Source organism: Chionomys nivalis, chromosome 6 (genome assembly GCF_950005125.1).
Source record: "Chionomys nivalis chromosome 6, mChiNiv1.1, whole genome shotgun sequence".
NCBI lineage: Eukaryota > Metazoa > Chordata > Mammalia > Rodentia > Cricetidae > Chionomys > Chionomys nivalis.
Window position 1 is genome coordinate 48,620,512 of NC_080091.1, and position 20,140 is coordinate 48,640,651.

Consider the following 20,140-nt stretch of genomic DNA (forward strand, 5'->3'; position numbering starts at 1 on the left):
TTAACTCCTTTAGTAAAAGATTTTCTTGTTGTTTATGTGTCTACATGTGTATGCCGCGAGTGTGGGTGCTGTGGGGGTCAGAAGAGGGTACTGGATGGGGCTCCCCTAGAGCTGGGGTGATGGGCATTATGAGCTGCTTGATTTGGTTGGGTGCTGTTAACCAAACTCAGGTTCCTGAGAAGAGCAGAAAACACTCTTGCCCACTGAACCATCTCTCCAGCCTTGAATTAATTCCATTGAACAAGGAGTTATGTTTACTTAAGATTTTGTTTTATATGCAAACGTAAGTCTCATTTAAGAAAATTGAGGAATCTGTAGCTCAGCAGTGATTGAACTTGACTTTGTCGGCTCCCCTCTCCCCCGCCATGCCCTTTTCAGTACCTGTCAATGGCTTCCCCAGTAGTTCCCTGTTACAACATTTGATTGCAGTAAGTTCCTTATGACCTGTCCCTGTCTGGGTCAAATGGGGGCTGACGTGACCAACAGAGTTGCCACCGTGTCTCTTGTCATGTTCAGTATCCACTTAACAAATGTGTGGTGATCCTTAGTAAGTTAGCACTAACCACAGCTGTGAATGGTCTCCCTTTTCAGGGCAGAGGTCTCGAGAAGGGAAGACGTCAGGAGGCGCTCTGTGTACTTAAAAGTGGTCTTCAACAGCAAGGAGGTGTCCAGGACCGTTAGCCGGCCGCTAGGGGCAGATTTCCGAGTTCACTTTGGGCAGATTTTCAATTTGCAAATATTCAACTGGCCAGAGAGCTTAATGCTTCAGGTATGTCTCTTAACTATAATCCCTGCCCCCCCCCCCAGGATTTTGTGGCCACTGAAGTTATAAGATGGTTTTAAATCATCCACGGGCCCCTTACTTATCAATTCTCTTCGGAAAGTCAGTAAAATCAAGTCACCACCACCCTCGCTGTCTACAAAGGCTGGTAGGGTAACCGCTGGGACCAGAGAGCTCCGTACTTGATTTTCTGAAGAAATATTTCAATATGATCATCTGCTACTGTCTCCTAGATAATGCTAGATCTTATCATGTTGATAATTTTAATTATCACGCTGCTGTATTCCAGGAAACAGGAGGAACTCAGAATCAGGCTGTCCAACAACTTGGTCACAAAAGGAGTTTAAGGGGGTCCCCCTGGTACCATAAGGACACACTGAAGGCTGGGCGGCCCAGCACAAACCCTAATAATGGAGACCAATATCTGAGAGACACTCTATTGCCACTGCCGCTGGCTGAGTCTCTTCTCTGGGTTCCAGGTCTATGAAACTGTTGGTCACAGTGGTACCACCTTGCTAGCTGAAGTCTTCCTGCCTATCCCTGAGACTACCCTTGTCACAGGAAGGGCCCCCATTGAAGAGGTGGAGTTCAGCAGTGACCAGCATGTGACCCTAGACCACGAGGGCGTCGGAAGCGGTGAGCAAACCTAACTGTTCTCAGTGGCTCATGGGTGTCATTGTTAAATCTGAATGTATCTTTAGTCACTTCCCAGAGAGTTATCAATTATCACCAAATACTAATAAAATTGGTATTAAATACTCAAAAGAAGCCAGGGATGGGGGGGAGGGTGTCAACAAGACAGCTCAGCAGGTAAAGGCACTTTGTGCCAAGCCTGAGGGTCTGAGTGTAATCTCCAGGACTCACATGGGAGTTCTTTTCAGTCCTTAACACATGTTCATAAGATAGAGGATTGCTTGACAAATCATTTCTTTACAAAAAAAAATATGACTGCACTACTATGAAGTATTTTACAATATGGACTAAAAACCTTTAATAGGATCTTTGATGCCTTAATCCCACTTGTAATAATCTTTTATAAAGAAAAAATTTGAAATGAAAATGAAGCACTGTGCATGAAAAGATAAACTACAGTTAGACAGATGTATAAGGCTATAAAAGATACTAACATTAATCATGTGGAGATTATCCCTTAGTGTTCTCAATCCTAAGTTCTAATAAGATGTATGATGGACCTTCTGGCTCCTTCTGGCATGTTTCTCCTCCTCTTTTTAACCTACGTGATGATCTTTCTGTGCTGGAGTCCTCCAAAGCCAGCAGCTCACTGGGACTGCAGCTACCCACTGAAATTCATTGCTGCTTTACCTGCCACCTGCTGTATTCCCAGCCCTAGAAACTGTTTATTATATGATCATCCTGGCCAGTTCTGGATGCTTCTTCCTTTCACTGAACTCTCAATCATTTCTTTTTCACTTATTTACTCTTTCCCATTTACTTTATGTAAACATACTAAAAGTTCTAAATGTGTTTAGTATTTTAGCACACGCCTTTAATCCCACTGCTCAGGAGTCTGAGGCAGACAGATCTTTGAGAATTCTTGGTCGGCCTGGTCTACATAGCAAATTTCAGGACAGCCAGAGCCAATTTTCCTCTACCCATTTTTTTTCCCCCAAAATATTCTCTCTGATCTAATACCGATCTCCAGGCTTACTGACCTAATTCTGCTACTCCTCATTCATGGTGGCTCCTTCTCTCATTTGTCTGGTGACTTTAAAATCTTTACTTCATATCCGAAATTTCAGCTTGAGAATTCTTTAAGGCTCAAATTCTAAATATTTGGAGACTTAGTTACAGGTGGGGTAGTGGCAAGCTACATGACTTTGGGAGCCGTGTATACTGTCTGAACGCCACCTTCCTTATTCATGCATGCACCCAGTGGTACCTCTAACGTGTGAAGATGAGGGGGGCACAGGGGGACAGTGCTACTGGTTTATGTTAACAGTAGTAAGGAAATTCCAGATGAAGACGCCATGGTGCTTACAAACTTTCTTTCCTCTAGTTAAACATAACTAGATAGACAGATTTTTATCATTAATTCCCAACTGTGGGAGTCATCGCAGTGTAACTCTTCATTTGCCTGTGGCTTGCCAAGTCTCCAGAAGTCTCTAAGGCCTCCCTTTCTTTCCTCAGAGGCATTATACAGAAAATATTTCTTTGTTGGTTTGTTTGAGACATGGTCTCTACATAGGCCTGGAACTTGCTGTGTAGATCAGTTTGACCTGGAACTTAGTGATCCAACCTGCCCTATATGCCTGGCCAGAAAGTGTTCCCTTTTTTAAAAAAATAATTATTTTATTTTTTATGTATGAGTGCTCTTGCATGTACACCTACATGCCAGAAGAGGGCATCAGATCTTATTGTGGATGGCTGTGAGTCACCATTATTGTTGCTGGGAATTGAACTCAAGACCTCTTGAGGAACAGCCAGTGCTCTTAACCACTGAGTCATTCTCCAGTCCACAGAAAGTGTTTCTAATCAGGCTTCCTTGGCCACAACTTGAAAAAGTCCACACCTCTGCCCCTTACAGCACACATTTCATATCTATCTAGTATGTTCTTCCCTGGTGCATACTGTTCACCAGCATGCTAACCATTTGTCTCATTTACTAGCTCTGTTATACACACTCAGACATAAACATCACTCCATTATACACACTCAGACATAAGCATCACAAGAACAGGGCTCATCTAAAAAAAAAAAAAAAAAAAAAAAAAAAAAAAAAAAAAAAAAAAAGCTAACACAAGCTCATTTCTTTTGATTTCTTTAAATTTGTTTTTTCACTGCCAAATTCAGCCTGAAACAAAATAGGAACTCATGTAAATGTCTTAAATAAATGAACAAATGCCTGCTTTTGAAATACTTCCTAGAAGAATGCTGTTATTTCCCTTATACGTAAAAGAGCTACAGTTCAGAAGTTAAGTAATTTTTCAGAGTTCTCACAGCCGTGAAATGGCAGAACCAGGATACTGTATACCCATAATCTTCAGGCTAGCACACCGTGGAGATTCTACTCTCAGCTGTTAGAGAGAGCTTGATCTGTGTAGCTTCACCTGAAAAGGCCTAGTGATGCGGCCTCGGATCATGCACTCGATTCTACCACCCCAGCCCAAGTTCCATCTCTCTACCATCAGCCTTCTCGACAGGCCCACACAAGACTATACTTTCAGGGATCATTTCTATAGTTCGTTACTACCTCCCTTCTAAACAGCGCCCTGTGGACCTCGGTCTTCCCTCAGGAGTGCCCTTCTCCTTCGAAGCTGACGGCAGCAATCAGCTGACTCTCATGACCTCAGGGAAAGTGTCCCACAGTGTGGCATGGGCCACTGGAGAAAATGGGATTCCTCTGATTCCTCCACTGTCGCAGCAGAACATTGGATTCCGAAGGTAACATGGCTAGAATGAACTGGTGGCCAGTGTCAGCATGGTTATCATAACATGGAGTGGGGATCTTGAGATGTCATGCTCATTCCTTTTATTTCCAGCAGCCTGTATTTTCATGGTACTTTTACATGCTTTCTTAAGAGAAAACTTAGAATACAAATCACCTGACATATACAGGATGGCCATTGGTGTCAGGTACAGCACACACACACACACACACACACACACACGAGCAAAATAATATACCTCCATCATAGAGAAGACGCTTTTTCAAATGACTTAAACATATGAAAAATCAGAATGAAGTTTGCTTTGTCCCCTTCATGCCCAGCAGATCTCCATACCAACCTGCCACAAGTAAACGCATCTCTGTGCCAAGTCAAGAACACTTCTGATGGAGACCTGGCTGTGCCCTGCAGCTAGGCATTTTCTGATCTTGACACTGGAATTTAGTGCTGAGGACAGCCCTAAGCTAATGCTTCGGCCCCTCCTGAAGTAAAGTGGGGAATGGGCAAGGCAAGCGTGATCAATCCCCAACTCAGCCATGCTGAGCTTGAGTCTCCTTTGTGTTCTGTGTCCAAAGCTGCTGTCCAAGTGGCCTGGGAGGTGAGGCAGTCAGGGTTCCCTGAACTACAGGGGCCAGGATGGGAAATGAGGAGCACTTCACTGCATGGGTAAATGTGGTATTGGGTCACACTGGCAATCCTTCTATTCCTACTTCTTTATTGCTTTACAACATATTTAATAATCAAGAGAAGAAGTGGCCAGCGTCTCTATAGTAGGCTTCCTCTGGTAGAAGGTACTGGCTTCTGTGAGCAGTGCTACCTCTGCTCAAGTCAAGCTCCCGACTGTTTCTCTTATTTATGTTTTTTGCTGTTTTTCCAGTGCTTTGAAGAGGGCAGATGCCATCTCGTCCATTGGCACATCAGGACTGACAGACATGAAGAAGTTGGCCAAGTGGGCAGCAGAGTCCAAGCTTGACCCCAATGACCCCAACAATGCCCCTCTGATGCAGCTGATCTCGGTAACATGGTCAGAGATGCATAAACCACTTCTTAATTCTGAAATACCCTCCTTGCTCCTGGCATGCATTTTCTTCAACAGTTGTCTGGAAAGCTGTTTAAGAATGCAAGAGCCGTTGATTACAGGTTTAAATTTCAGCATTGCCCCTTCCCTGGCTGTGAGACACAGTTGAGCATCAATGTTCTAAACCTTGTGTGGCCCTCATGGTGGATGGGGAGGATACAAGCTGATGTGCATCAACTCTTAGATGGGCACACAATCCACATACAATAGATAGAATTAGCTTATTTTGTTACTGTTTCTGCAGCCTCTGAGACGGCCCCAAAGAAAGCTTCTATTTCTCCACTACACAGAGAGAAAACTGACTTTAGACTCAGAGCTGCTTACTCACAGTCACACAGATAATAACCAGATCCCAGAGTGCATACTCGTCTTCTAATGCTTTAGTACTGATGGGGTAGTTTAGGAAATCTGTCTATAGCCATGTGACCCTGAGCACACCCAACTCATCTTTCCTCAGATCAGATACAGGGGGTTTAACTGTCTCAAAACAACTGTGAACAAGTGGTGTCTCACAAGGTGACCATAAAACACAACACTCATTGTCATGGCTTATTAGATGGATAATTACAATTGTTCCGAAACTTTCATTTTCATCCAAGTTTCAAGACAAACCATATTATTCAGTCTTTGTTCTTTTTTTTTTATATTTATTTATTTATTTTGTATGCAATATTTTGTCTGTGTGTATGCCTGCAGGCCAGCAGAGGGCACCAGACCCCCTTACAGATGGTTGTGAGCCATCATGTGGTTGCTGGGAATTGAACTCAGGACCTTTGGAAGAGCAGGCAATGCTCTTAACCTCTGAGCCATTTCTCCAGCCCCTCAGTCTTTGTTCTTTACAACGGTTCCTTCCAACATGATGCTGCTTAGTACAGAGAATTCATATCAGAAAGAAGAGCCCAGGTCACCTCCAGTGCGGCATAGCTCACAGAGCGTTTTTACGTCATGTCTTACCTACTATCTGAAAATCACCAATAGATATATTTATCCATCACATCCTTTTTTTTTTCTGTTTCTTTCTTTTCTTTTCCTTTTTTTTTTTTTTTTTTTTTTTTTTTTTTTTTTTTGGATTTTTCGAGACAGGGTTTCTCCATAGCTTTTTGGTTCCTGTCCTGGAACTAGCTCTTGTAGACCAGGTTGACTCGAACTCACAGAGATCTGCCTGCCTCTGCTTCCCGAGTGCTGGGATTAAGGCGTGCGCCACCATCGCCCGAACAAGAGTTTCCCTAGCATACTATCCAGGTCCCCTTTGCCATCCTATGAACCCAGAAAGTTCCTGCTCATTTCCATGTTCTTCCTAGCAGGAGGTCACAGCTGGTAAAGCACCAAGCTAGAGGCTAGCAGTGCCTGAAGGGAATGGAGCCACTCTGTCAGCTTCTCCGTGGTGTCCAGGAGCTGTCCTTGCTAGGCTCTAGAAGTTGGCTGACCCATGCCCATCTCTGGCTCAGACTCAATAACCAAGGGCATGAGATGCTGTTCAGACAGAAGACTACGATGATCTGGGGCAGGGGGTGAATGAAGCCAGCTGACAGGAGCCTTGAGCTACACAACTGCGTACAGGGATTTAAAAGTAACACACATCGTATACACATCAAGTAGTCTTTTTCACAGTAGGCACCTGGTCAAAACACTGCAACCTGGCATGAAGCTCTCCCTTTTCACTTTGTGGGTTTTCATAACAGATACCCAAAGTGAAATTAATTTCTATTCTTTTGGAAAAATGATTTATGATGATTAAAAAAAATAAAATCCACTAAAGTATATGGAGTAGCACCTGCTTGCTACCACTGTTTTAATGTAACTTATCTTTCAATTCTGTTGATCACAAACTGATTGGCACTCCCGGAGTTGAGTCAGGGCCAGTTCCTTTGGAAAGCATCTGCCCACTAACTGGAACTATGCACTTTCTTGCTCTTGTAGGTTGCTACCAGTGGAGAATCCTATGTCCCTAGCTTCTTCCGACTAGAACAGCTGCAGCAGGAATTCAACTTCACCTCGGAGGAGGAATTAAATAGATCCAAACGGTTCCGGCTTCTCCGTCTTAGAAGCCAAGAGGTGCCAGAATTCCGGAATTATAAACAAATCCCAGTATATGACCGAGAAATTATGGAAAAGGTATTCCAGGTAAGAAATTGTTCAGAGAAGCAGGGCAGTGGTGGTGCATGCCTGTAATCCCAGCACTTGGGAGGTACAGGCAGGCGGATGTCTGTGAGTTCGAGGTCAACCTGGTCTACAAAGTGAGTTCCAGTAGTCAGGGCTACACAAAGAAACCCTATCTCAAAAAGCAAAAAAGAAAAAAAAGGGCAATTGACCAAAGAGGTTAATGAACTCTCTGCTGTGGTTTTGAGCATGCTACAAAATATGCACCTTGTCACTGTTCCCAGCAATGCTGGTTTCTCTACTGTAGCAGAATTAGAACTGTAAGGTTGAAAAATAATCTCTGAGCTGATATTGCTGATTATGCCTGCCTTAGTCAAGGATCCAGCTCCATCTGGGTAGGGTAAGTCCATGGTAAGCACACTCTAGAACACAGTGGCAAAGCGTGGGAGAACAAGAAGGGGAGGATTTGAATATCTAGGGCAAGAAGGAAGCGTGCGACCAGGAACTGCATCTCAGGGCAGGAGAGAATCAAAGGCTTGGCAGAGCAGAGACAGGAGGGACCCAATGGCCCTTGAGGAACCATGGAGAATGGAATGTGTTGATCAAGCAGGCCAGCAGGAGGCAGACAAATCTGTGTGAGAGGTCAGTGGAGAGGTTCTAGAAATTACTGTGATTTTTTTTCATACAGGAACTATTTATGCCAAATTTTTTTAGTTATTTGGTCTTCCTGGAATTAATCTGAACCCACTATTGAACTTCTTCAGTCACAGACTGCAGTTAATTAGATAATGAAATTTCCTAAAAGTGTAAGAATGGATGGAGAGAGATAGGTCAAGTTCAAGTCCCAGCACTCAACATCCATAAATCCGGTTTCAAGGGATCTGATACCTTCTTCTGAACTACATGAACACTAAGCACACACGGTGCATATATGCACATACATACAAACAAAATAGTTATACATATGAAATTTAAAAATCTAAAAAATAATTTTTAAGATTAAAAATAAAATTATGTGGAATGTATCTGTGCCTCAAGTCCTCCCAGATGCAAGGGCCTTGTCCGTCCTGTCTGCGCTTCCGGTATAGTGGCTTCCTTCTCATTTGTAGATAGGCTTCTCCAGTTGACCACATGATCACCAGTATCATCTCAATAGAGACAGAGATGCCCTCCTCTCCCAGGCTCAAAACTTTTGAAGATGTCACTGAATCTAGGTTAAAAGGCACTGCTGGGCATTCAGCTATCATGGAGAACTGCATACGAAGTAGAATGTGGAAGTCCCCAGCGGTACCACACTGTTTTATCCGTAGTTAAAAGAATCAGTCTGAGCAGATGGAAACTGAAAGAATCTATTGCTATCATCCAAATAGTTGACCCAAGTCATCTTTAGCTAGGTGTCATGTGACTACAGTATGGTTTTCATAAAAGTTTTTCACTATTTTCATAACTGTTTCACTTGACATTGCTGTGTCAAAACGTGAGTAGGGCTTGACCAAGTTATGTGGTCAGCTTAATAGCACCTCAGTTATAACAACTTCCTCTGCTTCTTCCGCAGAGTCCTCTCTTTCCTGTGTGAACATTTTAACTTAATAGTGTATGGGCACTCCAACCAACCGACTTGGAATCCAGCGTACTGGCTCTGCACCAAGGCCAGGAGGAGGGTGGAAGGGACATTTAGAACCATGATTTATGACCTAAGCCACATGTGATAAATAGTTCCCCGACCCTGAGAAAAAATATTAGAGAACATTTTAAAAGTCATGACATTATGATGTCCTTTTAACTTTAGGACTATGAGAAACGGTTACGAGACAGAAATGTGATTGAAACCAAGGACCACCTGGACGCCCACAGGGCCACAGTAGCCAAGTACCTTCAGCAGGTAAGAAAAAAGCAATTAAAACCATCTTCACAGGGGGGGAAAGCCAGGATTTTAAGATGAGGGTGTTTCTGCTTTTATAAATGCTTGTGGCATCTTACGCAAGCCACGTAGTCTCTCCTAGCTTGTTTGCTCACACACATAAGTAACTGATAGACAACTACGTTTACCTTTGGATATATACTGCTGTCATAAACGGGACACGATTACAAGGGACTCCATTTCTTTTGTTTGTTGGTTTTGTTGGTTTTTGTTTGTTTGCTTGTGTTTCTACTGACACAGGGTTTCTCTGTAGCTTTGGAGCCTGTCCTGGAACTCACTCCATAGCCAGCATGACCTTGAACTCACAGAGATCCACCTGCTTCTGCCTCCCAAAAGCTGGGATTAAAGGCGTGCGCCACCACTGTTTGGCGGAAGTCTATTTCCAAGTCCTATTTTTCCTCATTACATCTTTATTGCACTGAGTTATGATATGCAGTGTAAGAAAAGCAAGAGTTTTTAATTCACAGCTGAACTGCCCTTAACACTAGAAAACTAAAATTAGTTAAAACAGCCTTTTGCTTATCCTTTCCCTTTTTTTCCTTTTAACCATCTTTTAAAAATTATTTATATAGAATGCCATAACTACAATGCATTATTCCTATCTAGATAATCTACTCTATGATTCATGTACAAAAAATAATGATCAACTGATGGCAATTAAGAGGTCCCTTATTTAAATTAGAATGTGAATTATTCTGTATAAGTAGCATGTGCTATACCACCGGAACTTTAGGTGAGCCATTCTGAATAGGGGAGAGCCAAAAGAATCTGTTCTCAATTGTACATGCTTCAAGACTGATGCTATATTCTTTTTCTATTTATTGTTACTGTATTCTTTTGACAAAATATTGCTACCTTACATTTCGAACCTTTTCAGTCTCCTAAAAATGTAACAGTGAACAAAATGAAAGCAAACAAAAGCCAGTTTCTCCCCTGTGCCCTTCCAGTCTGATGGGGGGAAGCTGGAGAGTTTGCAGCACTAGAAAGCTGATGGTGATGGGGTGTGAGGAGGGGACTGTGTGACATTGAATCACTCAAAGGAGGGGAGCCAGTGATGTTCACCCAACGCGACCACCTTAAGTAATGCTGATGTCTTTTCCCAGGTTAGAGAATCAGTGGTAAACCGCTTCCTAACTGCAAAACACCATTTCCTTCTTACTGATTTGGTAGTAGAAGAAGAAGTCCCCAATATCAGGTAAAAATAATCAAACAAAGCTACTACTATAGCTGGCTATGTTTTATCTTATTCCATTACACGGGAAATGTATGTAAGGTTTTGTCATATTGCCACTACACAGTAATGACAATGTTAGTTGAGGGATTTATATCGGGGCAAAGCATCCATCATTTTCCAGCAGAGGCCATCCCATTTTCTCTACTGCCAAATCTGCCTCAGTAGCCCGTGTCATTTCCCATTGCAGTTACGCTAACCCTGACAGCATCCCCGCCTGCACGTCCTTCCTGCTTTTCTAGTCTCTTGACACCAGGCTTCTCCATTCATCTCCCACAGTGGAGGTGACTGAGACCATAGCCTCTGAGGTTCTAGGATCACAGGGGACAGCCTGGTTCTACCACAGAGCTGAGGTGTGTGCTTGGTGAGGGCCACATAGATAAATGGATGTTGATATTCATTGATTCCCTGTTGGGCTAATCTCCAGAGAGTCCCAGTCAGGAGTGGGTACATGGAGGTGAGAAGATAAATTCCTGTAAGGGTGGTCTTATGGAGGGCCTTCATGACCTTCTCAGTGGTCAGTCATCTGGCCTTGTCTAAAGAGTATTTTGGGGGACTGAAGAGATGGCTCAGCATCTTGGAGCACTTAAAGCTCTTTCAGGAGACCCATGCTATGTTCCCTGCATCCACACTGGGTTCTTCATAACTTCCTGTAAGGCCAGTTGCAGGATGCCTCTTCTGGCCTCCATGGAACAAGTTCATACCCCACACACAGACACACACATTACACATAATTAAAAATAAAATAAATCTGCAAGGGCTCATTTCCTATGCATGCACTTCCTCCCCCTACCAAGCCAAGAAAAGAGACATGGTACTATCCGTGTTGGCTCCCTGCAACTCCATCCATGTACAAAAGACAACAGGGACCCCATGAATCTTGCTGAACCGCTCTAGTCTAGCCATTTGTTGACTATGTTTAGACATGAAAGCTGCAGTCAGAACAGATGATGGTGTTCATGCTGTGTTTCTCTTTCTTTTCTTTCTTTTCGTTTCTGCTTTACTTTCTGCATTAAGTTCTGAAGGCTCGGGGTATGTTCATTCTTTTTCTTTAATTTTAGTTTGTTCTTGGCTTTAAATTAAAATGCTTCCATTTCTAATAGTCTCAGTCGACAATATGGCCCTAGGCTGGTTGCTAAGGAGGCACCAGTGTGTCACAAGAGCAGTCAGGCTGGGGGGAGAAAGCATGGACAAGAGAGGAGACGTGCCATGTCAGGCCCCCATCTTTGGACTGGGTAGGGTCACTCGTAGGGGTCCCAGCAGAGTGACTAGCACATGGCCTGAGTTTAAACCCTAATTCTCTTCCTGCACTGAGCAGCCTTCAGCAATCGAGCCGCCAACCAGAGTCTTTGGTTTCTTTACCTGAAAAATATGGTAAATGTTGCAGTTGTAAAGATGAGAAGTCTTTCATGTAGGGTTTCTAGCACTTTGGCTACTACATAAGACATTTATGCGTGGTACCTACCTATCTTGTCTAAGACACTAAAGACCAATTTGAGCTGCTCCTGGAATCCCCTGGGGATTTGTGTGAGAGACACCAGTCATGCTCAGACAGCAGCTGCAGGGCCTTCGTCCTCAGCCAGTGAATGTCCCTTATGAAGAAGGCTCAGGCACAAATCTGCCAGGCCAGGTCATTACTTAGGTGAAAAACAAAGAATGTAGACACCGCAGCCATGGCTGGTTGGGTCCTGTGGGTAAGGGCATTGTCACGAATCAGCTTCTAGGCACATTGTAGGCCTGTTTTCCCATTTTGTTCCTCACACAACTCTGTTTGCAGGCAGTGCATATAGCACAGCCTCTCAGAGAAAGGCAAATGGGCGTCATTTCTTCCCATCACGTTTCTACTTCCTTCACCTCCAGCATAACTTCTCTATCCTGGTCACTGCCATACCAACACTTGCTCATCTTAGGGCACCTAGCAAGTGCGGGACAAGTGCCCGGGCGCTGAGCATCTTCCTCGCTAACCCTCTTAACCACATGATGATACTAGTACCCTCATTTTACACATTAGGAAACAGACTCACAGAGGTGAAATAATTTGTCACAAGGTAAAGAGTAGAACCAGGATTCACACTCAAGTCTGAATAGTCTCAGAGAGCAAGAAGCACTATCTAGAAACTTCCCAAGAAGGCCACATGCACTGTCAGGTGAATGGATCTGGCTAACGGTGCTCCCTGGGCTCAGAGGCACGGCCCCTTCCAGCAGACGGAGCTAGCTGTCTGGAGAAGGTGGCGAGGCTAGCCTGAGGGGGTAAAGCTCCAGTGTGGCAATGGAAGGGTGGAGAGCACAAGGCATGCTTGAGGAGCTGGTGAACAAGGCAGAAGATACAGATGGGGGTGGGTGAGGGACTGGGCGGCCTTAGTTTGCTTCCACTCATGAGTGGAAGTTAAAAAGAATTAATAAAGCATGCCGTAGGAATCTCCTCCTGCCCCACCTGGCTTCATAGAGTTTTTAGAATCTTTCCACCCTCCTTCAGAGGAGTGTCCAGGGGTCTCTCAGAGACCTTGAAGCAGAGTATAAGAGGCCAAGAAATAACTTTCTAGACCTTTCTTTTCTACTGAGTCCTAATCCTGTTCTATAATCGTTAGCATTTTGGGCCTCAGCCTTTTCAAGCTGGCAGAACAAAAGCGACCACTGAGGCCACGGAGGAAAGGTCGGAAGAAGGTGACAGCCCAGAACCTGTCAGATGGAGACATAAAGCTGCTGGTGAACATCATCCGGGCTTATGACATTCCTGTGAGGAAGCCTGCAGTGAGGTAAGCACCCCGGGCAGCCTCACAAGGGGATGTGCAGAACCCAAGGCAGCCTGGTCCTTTACGTTTTATTGCTATGGATGCAAACATTCTGCTGAAGCCCCGCCCCTGTTGCTTGGAAGTAATAGAGTCAGTCTAGGCTCAAAGATGGGTGTTGGGAGCATCCTGCAGAACACGAGGCCAACTGGCACAGCTGAGCTACATGACAAACTGAGGAGATCCAGATGCTTTCCCGAGTCCTCATTGTCTCTCCCACTTGCCTCCCTCTGCATTTGCTTCATTTTTCTAATGTGATGGAAGTTGTCCCACCAACTGTGCATCACCTTCTCAGGAGAGAAGCTGGGTGTTTACTGGGCTCGGATGCTGAGAATTCATGGTCTGGCCACCAGCAGCACAGAGGCAGAGTCCAAGAAATGGGCATTGGGAGAAATGGAGAGAACATGACTATCACGGGGTCCAGTCTGAGTTTCTCACAGAGGTAGAAGGATAAAGAATTGACATTCTTTTTGTGGGTGCCCTTGTTGTTGCAGTGGACGAAAGTAGAACTTGTCCCTTCTCCATGTACAGTACCATGGTCAGTGCGTTCACATCTATCATTCCATTTAGCTCTTGCCACTATCCCTACCTCTATTTACCAGGTGGAAAACAAGCAAAGATGGTGTACACGGCCTGGCCCAGGTCATCCAGCACTATCAGACTCCAAAGTGCCAAGATAGCTTGTGGCACCTCCTTTTCTGTCTAGATCCTTCCTTTCTCCACCCCACTGTCTTCTCACCCCATTATTTTGCACTATTTTTCTTTTCCTATTTTGTGTGCATGGATGAATGCTTGGTATTGAACACATGTATATGCATGCATGCACGTTTACGCTTGTGTGCAGAGGCCAGAGGAGGATATCAGGTGTCCTGCTCTATCACGCTCTAGCTTAGTCCTTCGAGATAGGGTCCCACTGAATAGAGAGCAAGACTGGTGACTAGCTAGCCCCCAACCATCCTCATGTCTCCCCCGCCCACTGTGCTGCAGTTACAAGTGTATGTATGGATACACTCAACCTTTTATATGGGTGCTGAGATCCAAACTCCAATTCCCATGCTTGTGAATTCCCATGCTTGTCCACTGGCATCTCTTCAGCTCCCGCCCTTTTCCTTTACTAATTCTTCATTCTGCTGCGGAAAATCTATTGATACAGCGAAAGAGAACCATAAAGAGATGGAGCCAGGACTCTGCTGCAGAGAGGGACTGGGTTTCCCGTGACCCAGGCACCTTTAGGAGTGGAGGAGGAGGAAAGCTGTCCTTTCTCTGCTCTCAGAGAGACATGCAGGCCTGGGAAGGGAAGTTGGGGAATGACTTGGTAATCACAAGGTGCCCCAGGATGGACTAGCACACACTCAAAGCCTTCTGAATGTCAGGAAGCTGAGAGACAATGGCCACTCTGAGATTGCCAGTGCCATCACAGAAACCATCTCAGTCGACACTCCTTGTCACTGACTCCTTTCATGCCTTTCCCTCCTAGCAAGTTCCAGCAGCCATCGAGATCTTCAAGGACTTTCAGTGAAAAGCAAACTGCTGCCCCCAGCATGCACAGCCCAGTGCACAGCACGGACTACCCCCTTGGGCAGGTGAGAGAACAAGGCTGGCTTTCTGCTTTGAATCCTGCCCTGAATGTCCTCAAGATTTGCCTTTAAGGGCCTTGGCTATAGTTCAGTTGGTGTAGCGCTTGTCTATCGTTCCCAAGGCCCTAGGTCAGATCCTTGGCATGGTATAAGCTGAGTGTGATACTGTTTATAGTTTTTGCACTGCGAAGAAACAAGAGGATCAGAAGTTCAAGATCAGGGGCTAGAAAGACAAGCTCAGTAATTAAGTGCACTTGGCTGCTTCTAGGTTCTAGTTCCTCCTGGAAACTCACAGCTGTCTGTAACTCCAGTTCCAAGGGATGGGATGTCCTCTTCTGGTTGGCCTCTGTGGGCACCAGGCATACCTGTAGTACAGACAAATACCCATGCACATAAACTAAAAATAAATATCCAGGCATTATGGCATATGCCTTTAATCCTAGCACTCAGGAGGCAGAGACAGGTGGATTTTGTTTCAAGGTTACATAAGGAGTTCAAGGCCAGCCAGAGTAACCCTACCTCAAAATGTTAGAAACAAAGAATAATCTTAGTGTAGCATAAAGAAATATACAAATTGAAAATAGTTCAGCAAGGCAATTTCTTTTGCAAAATGAGTGCACCAGAACCCAAATGCAGCTAGGGAGCACACCGAGGCAGAACATCCATCTGGCTTTCATTCGAACACAGGTGGTGACTGGGTCTTAACCCCACTCATTGACTTTCAAAATCAGCTAGTTTTACAAGAATCACAGTGGAAATGAAGGAAAAGGAAAGGGTCCAGCCCCAGGCCATCAAATTCTAGGAATGCAGAAAAGGAGGTAATTTCCTGAAAATACAGGTTTTACCAGGTGATAGGGGGATTAAAAATGGGGGAGATGTATTATATTTAAACGCAAAATTGAAAGTCATCCTCAGCTCCATAGTGAGTTTAAGACCAGTATGAATGAGACACCAGCCTCCCCCTAAGAAATGGCTGGAGCACTAGGGACATCAGAGGAGAAACTTGCCCCTGGAGATTTACAACTTGCAGGGGAACTCTGGGGCTCAGTCAGTGGTGGGCAGCAGACCAGGCTGTGGCCAGTACAGTTCAGTTGTGCATGTATCTTGTTTTCTATTTAAACCTACCCTCACCCCAAGATGCCAACGATGGACTGGAAGGAGGTCACTGGATCTCTCAGTCCCTCATCCTGTGTGACATTGAAGAAATCTCCTTTTTCTGCTTTTCACCAAAAGAAAAAAGAATTACCCACAAATTCTTGAACAGACTTCCTATTTCATTTTCTTCTGAAAAACATTATTTAATAAGCATGTTCTCCTTTGTCTACGATAGAAAATAGTCACATATCTGATAATCATAGCTCCTCCGTCAAGAACAAAATAACTAACCATTACACACTTGAAATTTGCTTGACTTTCAGGTCTTAGTCCGTCCTTTTGTGGAAGTCTCTTTTCAGAGAACAATCTGCCACACAACCACAGCTGAAGGACCAAATCCCAGCTGGAACGAAGAACTTGAGCTTCCATTCAGGTAAGCAGAACACTCTTCTATAAGGAGCTGGAGTGGCTGCAGAGAAAGAAAGCTTCCTGGTTGGGGGAATGGAGCCAGACCCTGCCTCTTGGTGCCCACAGCTGGCTCTACTCTGAGAGTGAGGTTGCAGGGTGATGGCACATGCTTTTAACCCCTGTACTTGGAGACAGAGGTAGGTGGGTCTCTGTGAGTTTGAAGCCAGCATGGTCTTACAAGAGCTAGTTCCAAAACAGGCACCAATGCTACAGAGAAACCTTGTCTCAAAAAACAAACAAAAAAGAAAGAAAGAAAGAGAGAGAGAGAGAGAGAGAGAGAGAGAGAGAGAGAGAGAGAGAGAGAGAAAGAAAGGAAGAAAGGAAGAAAGAGAAAGAAAGGAAAATGTGTATTCTATGTCCTTATAAAGAGATCATCATTGAACAAAAAAAACCTCTCTGCTCCCACTTGGCATTTCCCATGCTCTGACACTGAGTGTTCGTAGATCTGTCTTGCCTGTTTTCATAGTCTCTGTTCATGTGTTGTCTCACAGGGCCCCAAACGGGGACTACAGCACGGCCAGCTTACAGTCAGTGAAGGACGATGTGTACATTAACGTTTTTGATGAAGTGCTCTATGATATCCTAGAGGTAGGTTTTCAGTCTTGCGGGAATCATCTGAACCCTGAGTTCACCTTCATATCCTCCTCCGCTCTCCGTCCCAAGTACAGGCGAAAGTGGAGAAAGGAGTCAAGGAAAGCATGGCAATTCCACTTGCAGTGGAGCATTTCCTGTTCCAGGGTTCTCTTAGCTGCTTCAGATATGCTACCTTATTCAAAGTAATTTCATGACGCAAGTTATACCAACAGCTGATGATGAGAAAACTGAAATTCCAAGGAGTGGCTTTCCTAGGGTGGCAAACGTAAACACTGGACCTAGCCCACATGCTTTCAGCTAAAATCTTGCTACTCTCTCACCAGCAAATTAATTACATGGGAACCTCAGGAAAAGGTTCCGTAGGTAAAATGCCCACTGTGCAAGCACCGGGATGTAAGTTTGGAGCCCTAGTACACATGTAAAAGCTGAGTGGGATGGTATGCACCTGCTTGAGGGTAGAGGAACCCTGGACAGAACAGGAAGCTCCCAATCAATGAGTGACTCAGATTCAAAGAATAAGGTGGAGAAGAAAGTGTGCCAAACACACTGACATCGATTTCTGGTATCCATATGCATAGCATAGTCAAAAACACCCATACAAACCTGTTGTGGAACATTACTTTAACTAGACAAAGATGTGTTACATTTGTTTATGCTTCATTTGTTTAATTGCATAAAGATGTGTTGCTTTGCCTGCCTAAGGCACCTGATTGGCCTAATTAAATGCTGAACAGCCAATAGATAGGCGGTAGAAAGATAGGTGGGGCTAGAGGGCAGAGAAGTAGGAGGAGGAAGTTAGGCTTGGAGGAGGGAAGAGAAAATGAGGAAAAAGGGATATGCCCAGAGCCAGCCAGCCACACAGCCACCAGCCAGTCAGACACAGAGTAGGGCATACAGAATAAAGAAAGATTAAAAAGCCCCAGGCAAAATGTAGATGACAAAGAACAGGTAAAATTAAGCTCTAGGAGCTAGTGGGACAAGTTTGTGTGTCATGATTTGGGAGCTGGTTGGTGGTCCCAAAGAAAGCCTGCTACACACACCTGTACACATGCATAGAGAGACAGACAGACAGACAGAGACAGAGAGAGACACAACATAAATGCTTAAAGTTCTTAAAAAATTATTACTTCTCATGCTTCCTTTAGGATGACCGTGAAAGAGGAAGTGGAATGCATACGCGTATTGAGAGACACTGGTTAGGGTGTGTGAAAATCCCATTTAGTACCATCTATTTCCAAGCAAGGGTAAGTAACAAAAGTCAGAATTACATGCAACTAGGAAACATCTCTATCCATTCTTTCTAGAAAACACTCAAAACTGGGGGGGGGGGTGTATGTGCACAGCGTTTGAAAAAATAATTAAATCAAGTCACTGATCTTCCATTACCCTTGCATGAAATATTCATTACTCCTGTTCTTCTGAGTTAATAGCTAATGTATGACTACTTGAATCTAAGACTTTTAAAACATTTAAACAGAAGTAAAGAATATGGGACAAAGTGAAATTTGTCAGAATGACAAAAGACGAGTGGATAGGTGCCTGAAAGTAACTTGAAAACAAGGGCAGATGATAGCCCATTTTACCCAGTGCATTATCAATATTTCTGAAAGTGTGTACTCTTTAAAACATGAAAAATCATTAATGCAGGCATGCCTGACAAAGATACCCTTTTGTAGACATAACGGTTCAGCTGAATAAATCCATGAGGTTGGCAATTCTTTTATAACTTCGTAACTCTACTGAGGCGGTTAAAGACTCTGGAATCTGTTAAGTGTCCCAGCATTAAATCCATAGCAATAGGCAACTCTGTGCTACTGTGATTGCTACACAGGGCAGATGCTGCCAAGACCAGAGGCTTTCCAGCAAAAGACCCAAAGCAAACCTCTATTCTACGAGGCTCAGATTGCTGTGAAGTGGAGACTGAAATTACGATCTTCCTTAAGTCAAAGGGACAATCTCCCACTACATATGATGTGCTTACCATGAGAATCATGTTCCCCCATGTAACAGATTTTTAAAAGAAATAATTAATGAGCATATCATCTTACAAGTGAAGCTGCCTGTAATGTCTGACAGTTACTGAACCTCAGGTTTGGAGGTTATTTAGAAATTATTACACTGAATGAATGGCCTAATGTGTGGACCTCCTTTGCTTTGTGGTGGCAGCGCACATGCTCTTACAGCTCAGCCTGCAGGAGCTTACGCCCTCTGGAGGCGTGTTTGTTATGTACCGGCTACAGCTAAAAAACACAGCTAAACAGCAGAGAAAGATGACACAAGAGGAGGTGAAACAAAAGACCCCTTCGCAGGGCAAATACACATTGCCGAAGACAAGCAGAATATGCTAAGACATTAGTGAAAGAAACAAGCTATGAGTAAGGGTATACCAACAGTAAAGTCAGAGATGACATTAGACCTAAGCCTTGAAACACAGGTAAGATTCTGAAAGGCAGGAAAGGAAAGATGGGCAATCAGAAAAGGGAAGGCTGCCAGCCAATGAGTATGCACCACATGCCAGACATTGCTTAGTCCCTCAGGTCTCTTAGCTCACTCTCTGCTCACCTACAGCCCTACAAATTGGGTCCTGTTATGTTCTCCTTCTTAAAAACGAGGCAGCTGAAAGACTGGGAATTTAAGACAAGATCTGAACCCAGGAAGCATTCACGACTGGTGCACACTCTAGCAAACAAAAGAAGTCAGGGAAGCATAGAGCCCTTCCTGTTGAGAACTTAGGGATTCTAACCTGTACCAAGCTTGATGTTTATCTGATGCATTTGATTATAAGAAATGGCCATTCCCCTGGATCGTCTGTTACAAAATCACCACAGTGCTTACCAAGTCTTATTTTCCCTGCAGATTGATGGCACATTTAAAATAGACATTCCTCCAGTTCTTCTGGGCTATAGTAAGGAGCGAAACATTATCATGGAAAGAGCCTTTGATTCTGCCCGGAGCTTGAGTGAAGGCTCTTACATCACCCTGTTTATTACCATTGAGCCTCAACTGGTTCCTGGAGAACCAATTCGAGAAAAGGTAATGGGGTAAATCTGGAAAACCACAGTGGATGCTGAAGTCTAAGAAATGCTTGCTAGGCTCAGT

At 44.2% G+C, this 20,140-nt stretch overlaps 1 protein-coding gene across 3 annotated transcripts in view; it reads left to right on the top strand.

Moving 5' to 3' along the window:
* The window catches only part of Cc2d2a (coiled-coil and C2 domain containing 2A), a 77,480-nt gene that overhangs the window by 41,279 nt on the left and 16,061 nt on the right, over nucleotides 1-20,140 (top strand). For 2 of the 3 annotated variants that reach the window (XM_057772424.1, XM_057772426.1), the window contains exons 19-32: nucleotides 592-769; nucleotides 1,261-1,417; nucleotides 4,036-4,183; nucleotides 5,066-5,204; nucleotides 7,187-7,390; nucleotides 9,156-9,248; nucleotides 10,391-10,482; nucleotides 11,536-11,550; nucleotides 13,107-13,274; nucleotides 14,785-14,890; nucleotides 16,303-16,412; nucleotides 16,939-17,035; nucleotides 18,187-18,285; nucleotides 19,898-20,074. In XM_057772424.1, coding sequence (XP_057628407.1) covers nucleotides 592-769; nucleotides 1,261-1,417; nucleotides 4,036-4,183; nucleotides 5,066-5,204; nucleotides 7,187-7,390; nucleotides 9,156-9,248; nucleotides 10,391-10,482; nucleotides 11,536-11,550; nucleotides 13,107-13,274; nucleotides 14,785-14,890; nucleotides 16,303-16,412; nucleotides 16,939-17,035; nucleotides 18,187-18,285; nucleotides 19,898-20,074 — 1,783 coding nt within the window. The remainder of the gene's footprint in view (nucleotides 1-591; nucleotides 770-1,260; nucleotides 1,418-4,035; nucleotides 4,184-5,065; nucleotides 5,205-7,186; nucleotides 7,391-9,155; nucleotides 9,249-10,390; nucleotides 10,483-11,535; nucleotides 11,551-13,106; nucleotides 13,275-14,784; nucleotides 14,891-16,302; nucleotides 16,413-16,938; nucleotides 17,036-18,186; nucleotides 18,286-19,897; nucleotides 20,075-20,140) is intronic. The other variant, XM_057772425.1, reaches the window with a different exon arrangement.